Source organism: Triturus cristatus, chromosome 6 (assembly GCF_964204655.1).
Source record: "Triturus cristatus chromosome 6, aTriCri1.1, whole genome shotgun sequence".
NCBI classification, from domain to species: Eukaryota; Metazoa; Chordata; class Amphibia; order Caudata; family Salamandridae; genus Triturus; species Triturus cristatus.
The window spans coordinates 111,163,472-111,180,573 of record NC_140589.1 but is presented as its reverse complement, the minus strand read 5'-3'; the positions used below and the strand labels follow the sequence as shown (position 1 = coordinate 111,180,573).

General features: G+C 44.9%; 1 protein-coding gene across 1 annotated transcript in view; it reads left to right on the top strand.

Moving 5' to 3' along the window:
• The window catches only part of LRRC73 (leucine rich repeat containing 73), a 91,837-nt gene that overhangs the window by 64,240 nt on the left and 10,495 nt on the right, over nt 1–17,102 (top strand). The window contains exon 5 of the mRNA XM_085610318.1: nt 4,452–4,644. Within this exon, the coding sequence (XP_085466444.1) occupies nt 4,452–4,644 (193 nt within the window). The remainder of the gene's footprint in view (nt 1–4,451; nt 4,645–17,102) is intronic.

Sequence of the window (17,102 nt, the reverse complement as noted above, 5' to 3'; positions counted from 1 at the left end):
AGAGGAACTAAAATAATAATACCAGAGAGTCTTCAATGTCGTGTGATTGATTTAGCTCACGAAAGTCATTGAGGTGTCTCAGCAACAAAAAAAATTCTAAGAGAAAAATTATGGTTTCCAAGGCTAGATAAACAGGTAGAATAAATTATTCACTCTTGTCATGTCTGTCAATGCACTGTAAAAGAAAAAGGAGTTGAAGAATTACATATGTCAGATCTACCAGATGCTGTATGGTCAAATCTAGCAGCAGATTTGTATGGACCATTAGACTCTAGACATTATTTGCTAGCTATAGTAGATGAATATTCTCGTTTTCTAATTGTAAAACTAATATCTTCTATCTCCACTTCAACGGTGCTTCCAGTATTAGATGAAATATTCTCGACATGGGGAATACCTAATATATTGAAGACAGACAATGGGCCACCGTTTAGCGGAGAGGAATTTGGAAAATGTATGAACTATTTGGGAATAATACACAGAAAGTTAACTCCAATGTGGCGTAGAGCAAATGGAATGGTAGAAAGATTGATGGCAACTATTAAAAAAGCAGTATAAAGAGCGAAACTTTCACAAATTTCAGTAAATCAAGCACTATAGCAAATCTTAAGAGATTATAGAAATACTCCGCATGTATCAACTGGAAAGTGCCCTTCAGATTTAATGTTTGGGCAATCAAGGCGAACTCGTCTACCACAGTTGCCCTCAATTCCTCCAAAGGTACACCATGAAGTACTAGAAAAGGACAAAGAAGCAAAAGAAAAAATGAAATATTATGCAGAAAAAGGAAGTCAAGATTATCAAGTTGGTGACCTGGTATTAGTTCGACAACAACAAGTGAAAAAAATCGCAAACCAGATTTCACCCTACACCTTTGGAAATTACAAGAATACAAGGTACAGCAATGACTGCAGGAAATGATAATAGAACAATAACAAGAAATAAGTCTTTCTTTAAAAAAGTTACACCAAATGTTGAACAAGGAATTACACATTCAAATGATCAACAAGATGAATGGATACAGAGAAGATCAGAAAGAATTTCAAAAAGACCGAAAAGACTAATTGAACAATGTTGGTCTATTTACTTTATCTATATTGTTTATCTTATTTTATCTGTTTTAGGGGGAAGGGAGGAGAATGTAATAATGTGTAAATGACATTATGATGTCATTAATTCTAAAGAATGTTAAGGATGTTAAGGCTTACGGAATGCACAGGGGGCACCTAACTGATGTACTAGGATTGACATGGAAGCTGATTTACAAGCTCCATTAAAGGATACTGCCAAGCTATATTTACTGTGTCTGCATGACTCTTTTACAGTAAACACCACACATCACTGAATAAATAAGATGTATGTGGGCACTGTCCGCTAGAGGGCATCAAAAGGGCACACAGAGGTAGACACTATACATTCAAACATCACCACTTTCAAATAAGGTGGAACATCTTGATAAAAATCTCACAAATGAAGAACTCAAAGGAGTTATCCTTGTGTGCCGTTCGCTGAGGGCTGCAGTCATCGAAAAGGCACAGGCTAACAAGCAGTGCAGGTCATCGAAGCTTTTTCATCACCAATTGAACAATGTAAACAATGTTTCAGACAAGGAATGTATGGTTCACTAAATGGAAACGGATGCTGTCCAGACCTGTGGTCCCCAACAAACAATAGATGTCTCCAGTATGTGAGCACTGCTCACACAGCTGTCCTATGTGCTGATGTAACTGAGGCAAGATTCGGACATTTACCTGCATTTACAATTTGATTGGATGGGAGCATCAATCTATTTGTATGTTTGCACATTTGCATTTTTCCAGCTTAATGACACACATAGTGCAAAGATACTTCACCAGCCTGATGGTGTCTACTCTCCAAAGGAGTCCAGGAGAACAAGTGGTCCGAGCCAGGGGAGAATGCGGTCTCCATTCTTCTGAGAAGATCCGTGTCTAGCCAGGGGAGAATGCGGTCTTCATTCTTCTGAGAAGATCCATGTCTAGCCAGGGGAGAATGCGGTCTCCATTCTTCTGAGAAGATCCATGTCTAGCCAGGGGAGAATGCGGTCTCCATTCTTCTGAGAAGATCCATGTCTAGCCAGGGGAGAATGCGGTCTCCATTCTTCTGAGAAGATCCGTGTCTAGCCAGGGGAGAATGCAGTCTCCATTCTTCTGAGAAGATACGTGTCTAGCCTGGTGTTATTTACACCACACAAGAAACCTAGAAGCGCAGGGGAACACACGGTGAAAGGCCCCACCTCGAGTTCCCTTCTCCACATTGTAAGACTACTCTTGTGAAACTAGCAGGAGGGGCGAGCTTTGAGCTATACCCTGAGCTGCTGAATACACACTGCTTACTTCCGGTCCAATGACATCACTAGTTGCTAGTAACAATATATAAACACAACAGCCCAGGTCATAGTGATTTAAATATAACTTTAGAACCAATTTACGGTATTTGTGCCCCTTCCTCCAAACCCCGCCGCCGCCACCCTCTTTCAGAAACACATCTGAACCTTGCAGATCTATACCTTTATGCATGTACCACAATACAAGACCGCTTTGGACTGTAGAATGTGAGATCATACACATCTTCCAGCCTAACCAAAAACGGTGCGATCCGGGACAAACCATCATTTCTTCCCTGGCTTCATTTTCCCTTCAGAAATCATAGGAAATGCCTTAAACAATCATCCCCACAAAGAACTATATCAAAAGGGAGCAATGACACTTTAAATTCCAAAGGCCTCTTGTATACTGAATATGTCACATGGATCCAAGCTTTTTGCGATCGCAAAATTAGCTTTTGCAATGCATCAAGGGTCAAGGCCCTCGCAATTTGAGAATTCGCAATTAATTGCGAGTTCTCAAATTGCGATTGCATTTAAGGAATCGCATTTTGTGATTCCTTAAATGCAATGCAAGAACCACTTTGAAGTAGCGATTTCGCTACTTGGGGGCGCAAATTACCCCATGAAGTTGAACTTCATGGTAATTTGCAAAAACTTTGAAAAATGCACTAAAGTGCATTTTTCAAAGGTGTAGGTTACACACACGCACGTCCTTGGGACATGTGTGTGCGCAACATTTGTGCACAGATCAATTTCAGGGGTGCAACAGGGTGGCCTTTTGACACCCTTGCACCCTTGAAATTGCATGAGCAATTTGCGAGTACCAATTGGTACTCGCAACTTGCGCTTGCAATTTCCCAATCATTCCTATGGGCCTGTAGGCCCATAGGAATGAATAGGAAGCTATTCCTTATTTGCGACTCGCTATTTGCGAGTCGCAAATAAGGAATGTGTAGGAATCGCTATTATTATAGCGATTCCTACATGCATAGGATTTTGCAAGTCCATAATTGCGAATCGTTAATATTCACAATTAAGGACTCGCAAAATCATAGCATGATGCATGTGCCTGATAGACCACAACTAAGAAAAGAAGGAATTGCCAAACATGTGCTGTGCTTGCGCCCCAGGTCCTGCTCGAATCCCTTTCGGTAAATAAATCTATGCCAAGACTGTGGGGTTTCCACTTTTTCTGCCCCAGAAATTGTCCATCTGCTTGGACTGGAAGACCGGCCCCCCTCGATCCAGCTCTGTGGGTCAGTCCAGTGCTGCTAAGATCACTGCGTTGGGTGGAAGCAAGGGATCTGAGTCAGAGTGGGACTGACTCCGCAGAGCAATCTCAAGGTGGGTCTCTCAGGCAGGTGTTTGTGTTTCAGATGGGGCGTGGGGGGTGTGAGTGCTCCTGCTTGTATGTATTCATTCAGAGACATTTCAAGGATTTTGGAGGCCTTGAGCCAAACGTACTTTGGTGGCCCCTGGGAACAGCTTTGAATTTATGATCCAATTTCAACCTTTTCATGCCCTATTTGGCCAGGTCATGGCAGTGCACAGGCACACTCGTCCAAATTCTAATATTCAGGGCTAGTGACGTGTGTTTTCAATATTGTAACACAGCAGAAGCTCACTAATATTACTGCAAATAATCTCTGTGACACTCTCCCATTTCTCAGATGTCAGGCCCTGTTTTGATCTAAAAAACATTTTTATGGATGTTGCATGAAACAAACACAACATTTCTATGCAAAATGTCTGCAATAGACTCCTACATCACCCACATTAAGAATAAACTATAGGAAAACGGCATTTAAAACAATCTGTTTAAAAATTATTCAAGGTCATCGGGACAAGACTCTCACCATAACACAGCTAGCTCTATCAGGGGGCCCCCTGAAAGGCTGGGGCCCCAGGCCAGAGCCCACTTTGCCCATGCCTTAAAATGTCTCTGTGTTCATTGTGTGTATGAGATTGCATCCTGCTTCTGTAGCTGGAATGAGCTCGAGCTCGGGCTCAAGGAGGTGAGGATCACTGATGTACTGGCCTCCCAGAATCCCCTGCGACACTGCATCTACGACAGATTGTCTGACCAGAATCCTTTGCTCTCTAGATCCTTCTGGACATGGTGGAGAGCTACCCAACCACCCTGCGGACCCTCATCCTTGCGGAGAACGACATCAGCACAGACCTACAACAGCAGATCTCCGACCTGCTGTCCGAGGGGGAGGACGAGGAGGAGGGCGACGGGCACGAGCCAGACGGACAGGGGCGGGAGAAGCACCCCTGGATTGCACAGCGGAAAAGTAAGGCTGCCAGGTGGGCTGGGAGGTGAGGGCGGGCAGAGGTGGCTGAAGTTACTTATGCAGCAAAGCCTGTATCAGCAGCTGGGTGTTGTTTGTGAATGTGGCTTAACGGCTAGAGTGGTCGATCTCCAAGCTGGGGACCCAGGTTCTAGTCTCGGCAACGACGCTCAACACCCTGTGATTCTGGGCAAATCACTTAATCTCCCTGTGTCTAACAAAATGAATGTGTCCGTCTGTAATGCAACTGGTGCTCATATATTGGTCTCTGATACCTTCGGGTTGAGTTTGCACTATATCAACCCCCCCTGTTGAAGAACTCCAGCAGGTAGCTGTGGCGTGGGCTCTGGGAGCAGATAGGTGGAACGAGCATTTGAGGGGTCCTAGGTGAAGGTGGGGCTAGAGGCAGAGGGTGGTGCAGCACAGCCCTTTGGGTGCACCAGACGACCATGTACAAAAGGGGGTTGAGATGGGAGTTGCATGGTCCTGTGAAGTAAGTAGCCGGACTCCATATGATTGTAGAACATGAAGGTGTATTAGAATCTTAAGCGCCCACGACCCAGCGCAGCCATTTACATCCTCTTCTCCTAACGTCCTGGCAGCAACTGACGTACCAGTCACTGCTAGAACCCTATGAACATTCCTACCCCCCATTGACATTCTATGTTTGACACATCCTACTTTCGGACACCTTACCACATTGTGACATACCGGTCACTGCTAGAACCCTATGAACATTCCTACCCCCCATTGACATTCTATGTTTGACACATTCTACCTTCGGACATCTTACCACATTGTGACATACCGGTCACTGCTAGAACCCTATGAACATTCCTACCCCCCATTGACATTCCATGTTTGACACATTCTACCTTCGGACATCTTACCACATTGTGACATACCGGTCACTACTAGAACCCTATTAACATTCCTACCCCCCATTGACATTCTATGTTTGACACATTCTACCTTCGGACATCTTGCCACATTGTGACATACCGGTCACTACTAGAACCCTATGAACATTCCTACCCCCCATTGACATTCTATGTTTGACACATTCTACCTTCGGACATCTTGCCACATTGTGACATACCGGTCACTGCCAGAACCCTATGAACATTCCTACCCCCCATTGACATTCTATGTTTGACACATTCTACCTTCGGACATCTTACCACATTGTGACATACCGGTCACTGCTAGAACCCTATGAACATTCCTACCCCCCATTGGCATTCTATGTTTGACACATTCTACCTTCGGACATCTTACCACATTGTGACATACCGGTCACTGCTAGAACCCTATGAACATTCCTACCCCCCATTGGCATTCTATGTTTGACACATCCTACCTTCGGACATCTTACCACATTGTGACATACCGGTCACTGCTAGAACCCTATGAACATTCCTACCCCCCATTGACATTCTATGTTTGACACATCCTACCTTCGGACATCTTACCACATTGTGACATACCGGTCACTGCTAGAACCCTATGAACATTCCAACCCCCCATTGACATTCTATGTTTGACACATCCTACCTTCGGACATCTTACCACATTGTGACATACCGGTCACTGCTAGAACCCTATGAACATTCCTACCCCCCATTGACATTCCATGTTTGACACATTCTACCTTCGGACATCTTACCACATTGTGACATACCGGTCACTACTAGAACCCTATGAACATTCCTACCCCCCATTGACATTCTATGTTTGACACATTCTACCTTCGGACATCTTGCCACATTGTGACATACCGGTCACTGCCAGAACCCTATGAACATTCCTACCCCCCATTGACATTCTATGTTTGACACATTCTACCTTCGGACATCTTACCACATTGTGACATACCGGTCACTGCCAGAACCCTATGAACATTCCTACCCCCCATTGGCATTCTATGTTTGACACATTCTACCTTCGGACATCTTACCACATTGTGACATACCGGTCACTGCTAGAACCCTATGAATATTCCTACCCCCCATTGGCATTCTATGTTTGACACATCCTACCTTCGGACATCTTACCACATTGTGACATACCGGTCACTGCTAGAACCCTATGAACATTCCTACCCCCCATTGGCATGCTATGTTTGACACATTCTACCTTCGGACATCTTACCACATTGTGACATACCGGTCACTGCTAGAACCCTATGAACATTCCTACCCCCCATTGACATTCTATGTTTGACACATTCTACCTTCGGACATCTTACCACATTGTGACATACCGGTCACTGCTAGAACCCTATGAACATTCCTACCCCCCATTGACATTCTATGTTTGACACATCCTACCTTCGGACATCTTACCACATTGTGACATACCGGTCACTGCTAGAACCCTATGAACATTCCTACCCCCCATTGACATTCCATGTTTGACACATTCTACCTTCGGACATCTTACCACATTGTGACATACCGGTCACTACTAGAACCCTATGAACATTCCTACCCCCCATTGACATTCTATGTTTGACACATCCTACCTTCGGACATCTTACCACATTGTGACATACCGGTCACTGCTAGAACCCCATGAACATTCCTACCCCCCATTGACATTCCATGTTTGACACATTCTACCTTCGGACATCTTACCACATTGTGACATACCGATCACTACTAGAACCTTATGAACATTCCTACCCCCCATTGGCATTCTATGTTTGACACATCCTACCTTCGGACATCTTACCACATTGTGCTTATTGAATGGCACAGAAGCCCAGCTTAGATGCACCCTCCACAATGCATTGAGTCGACAGTATTTCAACGGAGGCGCCGGAGATGTGTAAAGCACAGTTCATTGTCCTGGACGCCATAGGGGCATGGGTTTGCAGCGTGATGTGTTGCAAGTAGAATTATTCTAGGGATAAATGTGGAAGGGTGCGTGGTGCTTCCTGTATGTCGTCACCAGAGGTGTCCAGAGTGGTGTGTTGTCGTTATTGGTGCTGCAATGTGCGTTTCTTAGAGAGAGGTTGGTTTGTTCTTTTCCTGCTGGGTTACCTACATCGAGCAATCGCACTGTTAAAAATTTCAAGATCGAAAAGGAATTTACTTTTCATCCTGAACCCCTCAGTTTATAAAGTAGTCTCCCTCGTAGGGTGAGGCTCCTCAAGGACAAAAACATCTCCAGGACGAAAGTTAAGATGTTTTTGTTAGTCCATGATGAGTGTGGGAGCTGTTGTGTTCAGCACTGCAAAGCCATATGGCTGTAAGTGCTATTTACAAACAGTGTTGACATAACATTCCCTCATGGTGGATCCAGTTAATCGGGGTCATTCTGAACCTCAGACCTGCCTGCTTCGTGTAAAGATTCTCGGTCATCGATCAGACTCCAGATCCCGGAGCACTCCGCTGCATAGACATGGTCCCGAACGCATCTGGCTCTGCTGGCGTCTTGTCTTCGGATGGTCACCAGTGCCGAGCTCCACATCAGCTACCCGCTGCCACATCTGGGAGATGCCCGTCCACGCCATCCCTGGCACACCTGTCTCCAGAACCAATTTGGAGAGGATTGACTGTGTTCCCAACCTTCTTGTGGGATGCCCCTGCAGCGACCCCAAATTTTGGTCATGACTGACATCACAGTTCAGGTCTTGTGCTCGCTGTCTGATTTCTTTTTCAATGCTTAGTAGAGCATAAAGATGGCAACCATGCCCCACCTTTCTCTGGGAGGTCCCATTGCACAGTGAGGGTTCCTGGTGAACGCTCACATCGCAGTGGTCCAGGCAGTTGGAGCGAACACCCTGACTCTATGGATCAGTGTGAACCCCATCAAGAAGTCCCCCATTCTTCAAGACCCGAGGTGCCCAGTCATCTGCACCTCTGTTACCGGCTAGAAAACCAGCGCGGAGACGTTCACACCCCGGAAGGGCAAGTGACAGTTCCCCGGGGACAGTTGGATTCCTTATTCCCTTCCTTTCTACAGAAGATCAAGGACAGCTCGGTATGGTTTTATTCTGTTGTTTTCTCCTTGCCCTTGAAACTCAGTACTGGAACATCATGCGTTTTCATGCAAGGGACCTTGTGTACGCAAGAGTTGGGGCCTCCTGATGATGGAGGCAGGAGCCAGCATCCCTGGCTTCCATAGGTCAGCGTGTGCGCCTGGTTCCTATGCAGTGAGCCCATGTTCATCAGTGCAACTTGGTCTTCCCTCTCCATTTCTATTGCTGTGGCATCTACCCAGAGGTGGCGGAAGGCAAAGCCTGAGATGTAATAGAAAATAGTTGCCTATATAATGTCTCCTTCACTTCTAAAATGTGGGCTCTCTTCCATTACTGTTACCCTTTCGCCATTCCATCAGCTTCCGGCTGTCATCAAAATAAGATTAGATTATTTTTTTTACAGACAGAAACTGGAGAGGGGAGCATTTTCATAGATCCCAAACTAATGACGGAGGGCAGCTTGGAATTCAACCATGCCACATGCTCACTTAAGGGGGTAACAATATCGCACAGAACAAAAGTAAAAAAAACAGTTTCATGACATGGAATGTAAACAGCCTGGGAGACAGGATTAAACATGGAGTAGTTGGACAATATTTGAGGCAACTTAATCCAGAGGTCATCTTGGTGTGAAAGACACATGGTGGGATCAGCGTGGAGTTCCATGGCCGAGGCTAGTCGCCTCAGCAGGCTTCACAAGAGGATCAAGAGAGTTGGAGGTTGTGATAAAAAAAAGGGCCACCTCTTCATGACCCTGGCAAAATGGGAAGACCCAAAGTGGTGTGACGGGGACACAAGGGTTACCTGTGCTTGATTTGTAACAGAAAGAGGCCTGTGTCCTAAGCTCTGCTCAGAAGCCCGCAACCAGAGCAATTAAACATCGGTGCACCAAATACCAAGGCTGGTAGTCTTAAATCCACCTTCTGCCTCTTTCATCTACTTCTAGAAGATGCTCCCTGCCCCTTTATCTCAACGTTGCAGGCACCTGCTTTCTCCCTTTGTGTTGGGTTTGCAGTCTTTCTCTTCCTCCGTCGTTCCGATATGTGTGTTTTTCCCATTCTTATGCTTGGTAAATATCTGATGCGGAAAAATAAGTGCAGGTGACCCCCACCAGCAACCACCGGCTCAACTCAAGCACTTGGGCTGATAAACATTGACATTTGTCTGCATAAAAGCCCCTCCATCACTATCGGATAAGGTGCTTAAGTAAGTGGGATAGAAACCCACCAGAATCACTGCACGTTATTGGAGGGAACTTTAGTGAAGTCATGCACAGATTATATATTATAGAGCCCTCAAAAGACACTACAGAGGAGACACAACTGACAAAATTAGCAAACGGGTACAGCCTGACAGATGTATTCAGAAAGAGGCACCCACGCAATACCCTCATTACTTGGGGGCACACCACAAATATTCCTGGATTGACTACGTTAGTCCCTGCGATGAAACTACCAAGTGTAGTAGGCACAGACTGTAGGACCAGAGAGATATCAGAGAATTCACCCTCCTATGTACATTGCAGGAGGAGGAGTTTTCAGAATAGTACAACCAAGAGAGGGCAGAAAGGTTGGCAAAGAAATACAAAAGAATGGGCATTGGACTCAGAAGGCTCGAGTTCAGGTAGTGAAGAGTCGGGACCTAGTACCAATAAAAATAATTGGCCTAAAATACAAAGACCAATGTTTCTGCGAGGCCCAGACCCCAGTTTTGGCCCCTGAATTGGTGGTGGTGGTGGTGACCACAAACTTGGGGCAACGGGATGCCGCTATTCCAACCCCTATGTTATCAAGCAACCAACCAGGTTCCTTTTTATAGGAAATGGCAGAGGAAAACCAAGAGGAAAAAGAAGGAGCAATATGCAGGTACATGGAAGTCCACCAACCTTTCTCCACCAGATGAGGAGTACGATGAGGGATCAACAACGAGCACGAGCCCAGCTCTTTGTGAACCTCATTAATCACCATTCAACAGTGGAGGAAGAACATTTACCAACTAGAGGTTTGGGCTTAGCCCCTACCAAGAGTGGTGATAACTTCAAGATACAGATGGAACTGACAACCTTCTTCAGGAAAATCCACCTGAAATGTTTTTTAAAAGAATGACCTGACAATATGGTTGATCCGCCAATTGAAAATACTGGACCCCAGCAGAAAATCAGACTTTATCACACCTCCACATATCACACCTCCCAAGGATCCTACATTTGAAAAGGAGGTTCTGAAAGATCCCGACCCGCCCTTTTTTCAAATTCTAATGGGCTGAGAGGGTTATGTCCAGTAGACTGGGTTCAGACACCCCCCCCCCCGATTACCATCAGGTTGGTGGATAAAAGGGGTGTGATTGTCATCCTAGATATCACAACACACAAAGGTGAAAGCTTAAGACTGGAGATATTATCCACCACTCCGGCTAGATCCCACAGCCAGACTACAACTGATCATCAAGACAATGGTTAGAAGAAGCTAAAGATTGTGGTTGGATCACACAGAATGAATCAAAAGTCCCAGGACACCCTACTTCTACGTATTGTTTAAGATTGGCGAATCACAGAGATCACCCCTGGGAGGCAACTGCCCCAGGCTTGGGTTTAGTCTTGGAGCCATTATCGGAATTCATAGACTATTTTTTAGGCCAGTGGTATTTGAAATGCCTTCCTGTGTGAAGGACACAAACGATTGTTTAAACATCTTAGAGACCCTCACTTTTGATGCTGATAAGAACTTACAGATATGTCTTGACATAGTTGTTGTATACCTCCATACCTCAGGATGAAACTCTTGCAACAATACAGAATTTACTAGACAACAGTACAGTTGATTTCATCACACCTGTGTCTTTGGTTATGGATTGTGCCAGAGAAGCCATGGTAGAGAACTTCTTCCAGTTCGCAAATCAATTATACCTCCAAGTGTCAAGCATCTCCATGGGCAGTACTGGCGCTTCCAGTATGGCCAATATCTACATGCACGGCTTTAATACTACACACATGTGTAAGGGAGATGTGTGGTGCTGCGGCCAGAACGGTGGAGTCTGGAGCACGGGGCTCGCGATTCGGTCCCCGGTGCCGGCAGCAGCTCTGCTCAGCATCATGTGACTCTGGGCAATTGCTCACTTAATATTCCCAACAGCCCCTAGCACCTGGATACCCTTAGGGGTGATAAGTCGCGCTTTACAAACCTGGAATTATTATTATTATAATGACTCCGATCCCTTTTTAGGTCTCGCCTAGCATCACAGCGCATGCGCTGCTCGCTCTGCCAGATCTATTGTTGTCAAGTTGAATTTGGAAGTGGAGTGGAAGCTCCGCCCATGCTTTTAATTGGCACGCGTCATGCATTATGGTAAACGCTGGCCTCCGATTGAAAGTGAGGCTTTTTGGTGACCGCCCGGTCTCCTTTAGGCCCCGCCCACCCGGACTGGATGCAAATATCACACACAACCAGATTGGAAGCTACGCAGCTGTTCGGTGGTCGCTACCTTCCCGCCTATGGTATTGATAATCTATCTGGCATCGTCCTGTGTGGGCGATAGAAAGGCAATCTGTCTTGTCGGCAGCACAGACCTGTGTACCATGTCGTTACAAACATCCTCTGCTGTTGGACCTTTGTCTCAGGCTCTTCGTGTGCGTGACTCAGCAGAAACCTCAAGGGCTGTGCGCAGGCACTACCCCCATATGCTAAAGGCATCTAAATACAAGTATTACAACATGCTTTCCCCACCTTCAGTGTTCTTTAGTTTAGACACATTATTGCCTTTAACACCGTTCTGCAAATGACCAGTCCTGCGTTTCGTCATATTGATTTTCATTTAAACCCTTTTATGGCTTCTGCCCCCGCAGTGACGCCACTACTGACCCTCATTTCACATTCAGACCAGGTAGTTCAGTCATGGAGTCTGAATAGCAAGGCCGAGCCCGTCTGGCCTTTTCCATCCAGTAGGCTTTTTTTAGAGCGGACATAACCCATCCCCCCCCGTGGCCACATTTTAGTGGCTGCATCCTGTAGCCTGGGGCTGCTTTGAACATTTTTGCTGAGACCAATTTTGATCTCCTCGCCGGCCCTGCTGCCGAGTGACCATAGCATGGTGTCTGTAGCGTCCTCAGTTCTGTACCTGACGAGTCACTAGAGAGCCTTGCTGTAGAGGCCGTTTTATATTAATCATAATAGGAGTCAGTTACCACGGCCTCCTGTGCGTTAGATAACAGCACATAGAATTAAATACAAGCATTTGCAATGCAATAGGTCTCGCATTTACGCAAGTTTAAGCTATTGGCATTGTAAATGACAATGCTTTTATTTATGTTTTAAAAACGAAAACATAAATAAAAGGAATTGTGATTTACAATGCCAATAGCTCGAACTCGCGAAATGTGAGACCTGTTGCATTGCAAATGCTTGTTTTATAATCTGAAGCTTTGGAAGAGTTATATTGACAATGTGTTGGTGATCTGGGAGGGCCAACAAGACACAATTACGGAATTTACAACATGGCTTAATTCGAGGAAAATTCCCACCACAATTTCTCATGTGAATACAGCAAAACTAAATTACCATTTCTAGATCTTTTGCTTTATCCCCTGAAAGGAAAAATGGCCAAAGAGCTATCCAGGAAACCCTTGGATCGTAACTCTTTACTGTCTTATGATAATTTTTGTTCCAGACCATTGAGTGGCAGTTTGCATGAGCTTGGTGAGGGGTCCCTTAGGGTGGCACAATTTGTGCAGCAGCCCTCGCTGACTCTCTTTAGGTCCTCAGGCCCTAGGTACCAGGGGTACTATTTACTAGGGACTTTCAGAGAGCACCAAATGTATTGCCAATTGGGGGAAACAATTGTACAGTTTTGGGAAAGAGATCTGGCACGGGGTATGGTTAGCAGGAACCCAGTGCACTTCCAATCGAAATAACATCAAATACCATGCAAAAAGTGGGGGTGACAATGTTGAAAAGGGCACTTTCCTACAATAGCCGTGTTAGATCTTGCCAAGAAGCCTCAAGTTGAGGCTCTTACCCAACATATAAAAGTTTACAGACAGAATCTTTTATTGTGACCTTGCAGTGATCACAATAGGCACGGTATCTTTACTACACTTGGTGTGGATTCTACCTTGAACTTTAGTTTTAACACTGAATTATCACAGTTGAAAGAAGATCGGTATCAGAAGATGTGTGCCTCTAGACTACTATGCTTCTATTTCTTCTACGTAAAGACACCAATAGATCAACTCTTGAGTTCTCGGACTATTAGTTGTATTACACATCATTTTATTTAGAATTCTTTTTATACATGTTTGCTGAGTGACTACATTATGGGTTCTGACAAAAGCCTCGACACCTAATAAAGGATAACAACAGGCAGAAACATGTCGACCACTCGCACACATTTGCGTCCTCCCCACAGTTTTTAATCCTATCCCTTAGGGACATAATACAGTCAGTCCCACTTCCACCAAGAGGTCGTTTTAATCTCTTTTCATTTTTCATTGCACTCTGTACCCTTCACCACTACCACTAGCCCACATAGGGATGGATTACCCCTCTTAAGAGTTCCTCTCCTTAGAGAGAGTTGTAGCCCACACCATATTGATGGAGTGAGGAGGAACCATATGATGAAGCATGCCACCTAAGGGTGACTTAGGGTTTTCGTCTTAACAAAAATAAAATTTTGGAGCCATAGAGATTGACACAGTATCATTTTTCCACCGCCATCTTTAGACCTGGAGCGGTGTATGATTATTAGTTGGGAGTTAGTACTCGTGGGTCTTTGAATATTCCCTGGCATTGCAGAAGGAGACCTACTTAGGGAAGGTCATTTAGAGGCTGAGTGCATGGGACCCTCAGGATGGGAAAATAGTGGAGACACTCAACGATGCCATGAAATACTACTTTGAGGAAAACACAGGAACATTAGATAGGGTCCGACCCCTTTGGGAGGGATATCAATCCCTTATCAGTGGATAGGTTATAGCAGAAAATCACTACAGACGGACCCAGCTTTGGAAGAAAGAGTAGAGGTTGGAGAAAGAGTTGTTCGGGATAGAAAAGGTGGTACTAACTTAAAGGCAGCTGGGCTGTATGATGGCGGAATACAAAGTCTTAAAACAAGGCAAAAACGCACTTTCTCACCGCACAAAAGAAGTTATGTGAAGCAGGCAATAAAGTTAGCAAGCGGTTGGTCTAGATTAGTAGAAAAGAGAAAGAGCTCCGACTGGAGGCAGTAGAAATCAAAGAGGGAGAGGAAATAAATACTATGAAAACATGTACAGTGATGAGGAGGTGAATGCTGACCAGATAGCACAGGATATACTAAGCGAGAGTACAATCCCAAAATTACGGAAGAAATGGTTGTAGATCTCGACAGCCGCATAGTCGTAGATGCACTGGAGAAGGTTTTAAAGCAGCTTCAAATGGGGAAGACCCCAAGTTGCAATGGTTGCCAGGAGAATTGGTTAAGAAATTAGACTCCTTACTGGGGACCCACCTGCTAGACATATGTAATGAAGCTAAAGAAACTTCGTAATTGCTTGACGAGCTCAGGAAAGGTTAAACTCCTAGTAAAAATCCTTGCGAACAAACGTATTCGAGTAATACCACACCTGATACTTTCAGATCAAAAGGGTTTATCCCAATTCGATGTACCAGATTAAACCTAAGGAAGGGGTGCAACACTGGATGGCGAGATGGAGAAGAGGAGATGAAGCTAAAGCAATTCTGTCTCTTGATGCCGAGAAGGCATTTGATTCCATTAAGTGGAGTTACATTATCCAGACGATGGAGACTGTCGGGATTTTTCTTTGTTTTAGATCATGGGTCATTTTCTATACAAATATTCATTAGCAGAGGCCAGGGTGAATTCTGTCGAATGCTTCAAAATCCAAGGGCCACAAGCCCCATGTCACTGGTGCTGGTTTGCCCTGCAGTTAATCCCCTAGCACGCAGGATATGAGAGAGCAAGAGAGTGGTTCAGCAATCACATACAGAAGATAAGATATCACTCTTTGTGGGTGACATCCTGTTGTATGTGACCTGTCCGACTTGCATGATTCTAGTGCTGATGGAAATCATTGAGAAATTCTGCCAGTGCTTGGGCTACAAGATGAACTGGCAAATGTCTGTAGTTTTCAGGACACACGAGTGGCAAGACGAGGCCTCCATCACTGGCAAACTGAGGGTCAGAGAGGATGGGTTTAGATACTTGGGTATTGAACTAACGAGAGATAAGGTCTCGTTCCGCTCAACATACCTGGGGCCAGCCATGGTTAAGTTTAACGAAGACAGCTACTCCTGAGCAGTGGCGGTGGGTGATGGACATTTGCTTTTTTTTTATTTAGAAGGGAAGAGGTTATTACAATGAAAATAACAAAAACTTTAAAAATATTTTTTATGATGCTGACAAGGGAATGATCACAGGCTAGCAGTGTCCGTCCTCAGACAGACAGCACTGCAATGGTGCAAGAAGCGTTCTTAACAGGCTCCAACCTCCCGGGCTATAGTGTGGCAGAATAACGGACGATAAATTACTTCAAAACATAGAAACAGGAGTTTCTGATGTTCACAGACACTGAATGCTGCAAAGGTTTAATCCAGCTGAAGAGTTTTCTAACTTACTAACTGTACTAAGCCCTGATATATAATGAGATAATTTGCATCGCTACACTTTACCGTAGAGGTGATGGTCCTCTGGTGGATCTTTCATCGTCGTAGTGAGGGGTGAGAAATCAGGATGTTAAAAACCCGTTGGACACTCAATGGGGGACCATTAACTGGCAGCCAACTCACAAGTTAGAAATAAGGTTCAAATACACCACTCTCTCTCTCTGTCATCAATAGCTCACAAGCACAGTTTCTATGGAAAGAACATTAGGACACACTGATAAGACTCGGGCAGTTTTAGGTAATTTGGTTATTGTATTAATGGTCCAAAATCCATGCATTTTAGTAACATTTTAAGCGGCTCATTCATAAATCTTGCAGCATGTAGTATATAACCACACATTTAGTCAATGTATTCTAATTTATAAAGCGGATGGTTATGCCACCAACAAAGAGTCCTCTCCGAAGGGACTAAGCGATCAAGTTAAAGTCCACTAAAGGAGAGTCCATGGGCAAATGGGAATGGAGCAATAATCAGGAAAGTTCAGCTCTGGTCTCTCACCAGATAGCTCCACATAGTACAGCAGGCAAGTTCCTTAGCAAAGAGATAAAGGCATGGGACATAGAAAAGTAACCGAACAGGCTGTCGCCACTGAAGGATTCCAAGCGATCTGCTAAGAGCACCAGCACTAGAAGTCCCACAAGTAGTAAGAGCCCCAAAAGACTGAACTCCCTCCTCCTTTGGAGAGTCACCTTGTATACTTGAGATCATTAGTGTGTGACATCAGTCATCGTTCCACAGTGGTCTGATCGTCATGTGATCATTCTTCTGTTCACCAGGTACAAATTTGATACTCCTGCATAGTTGCCCGCGCTGCTCACGA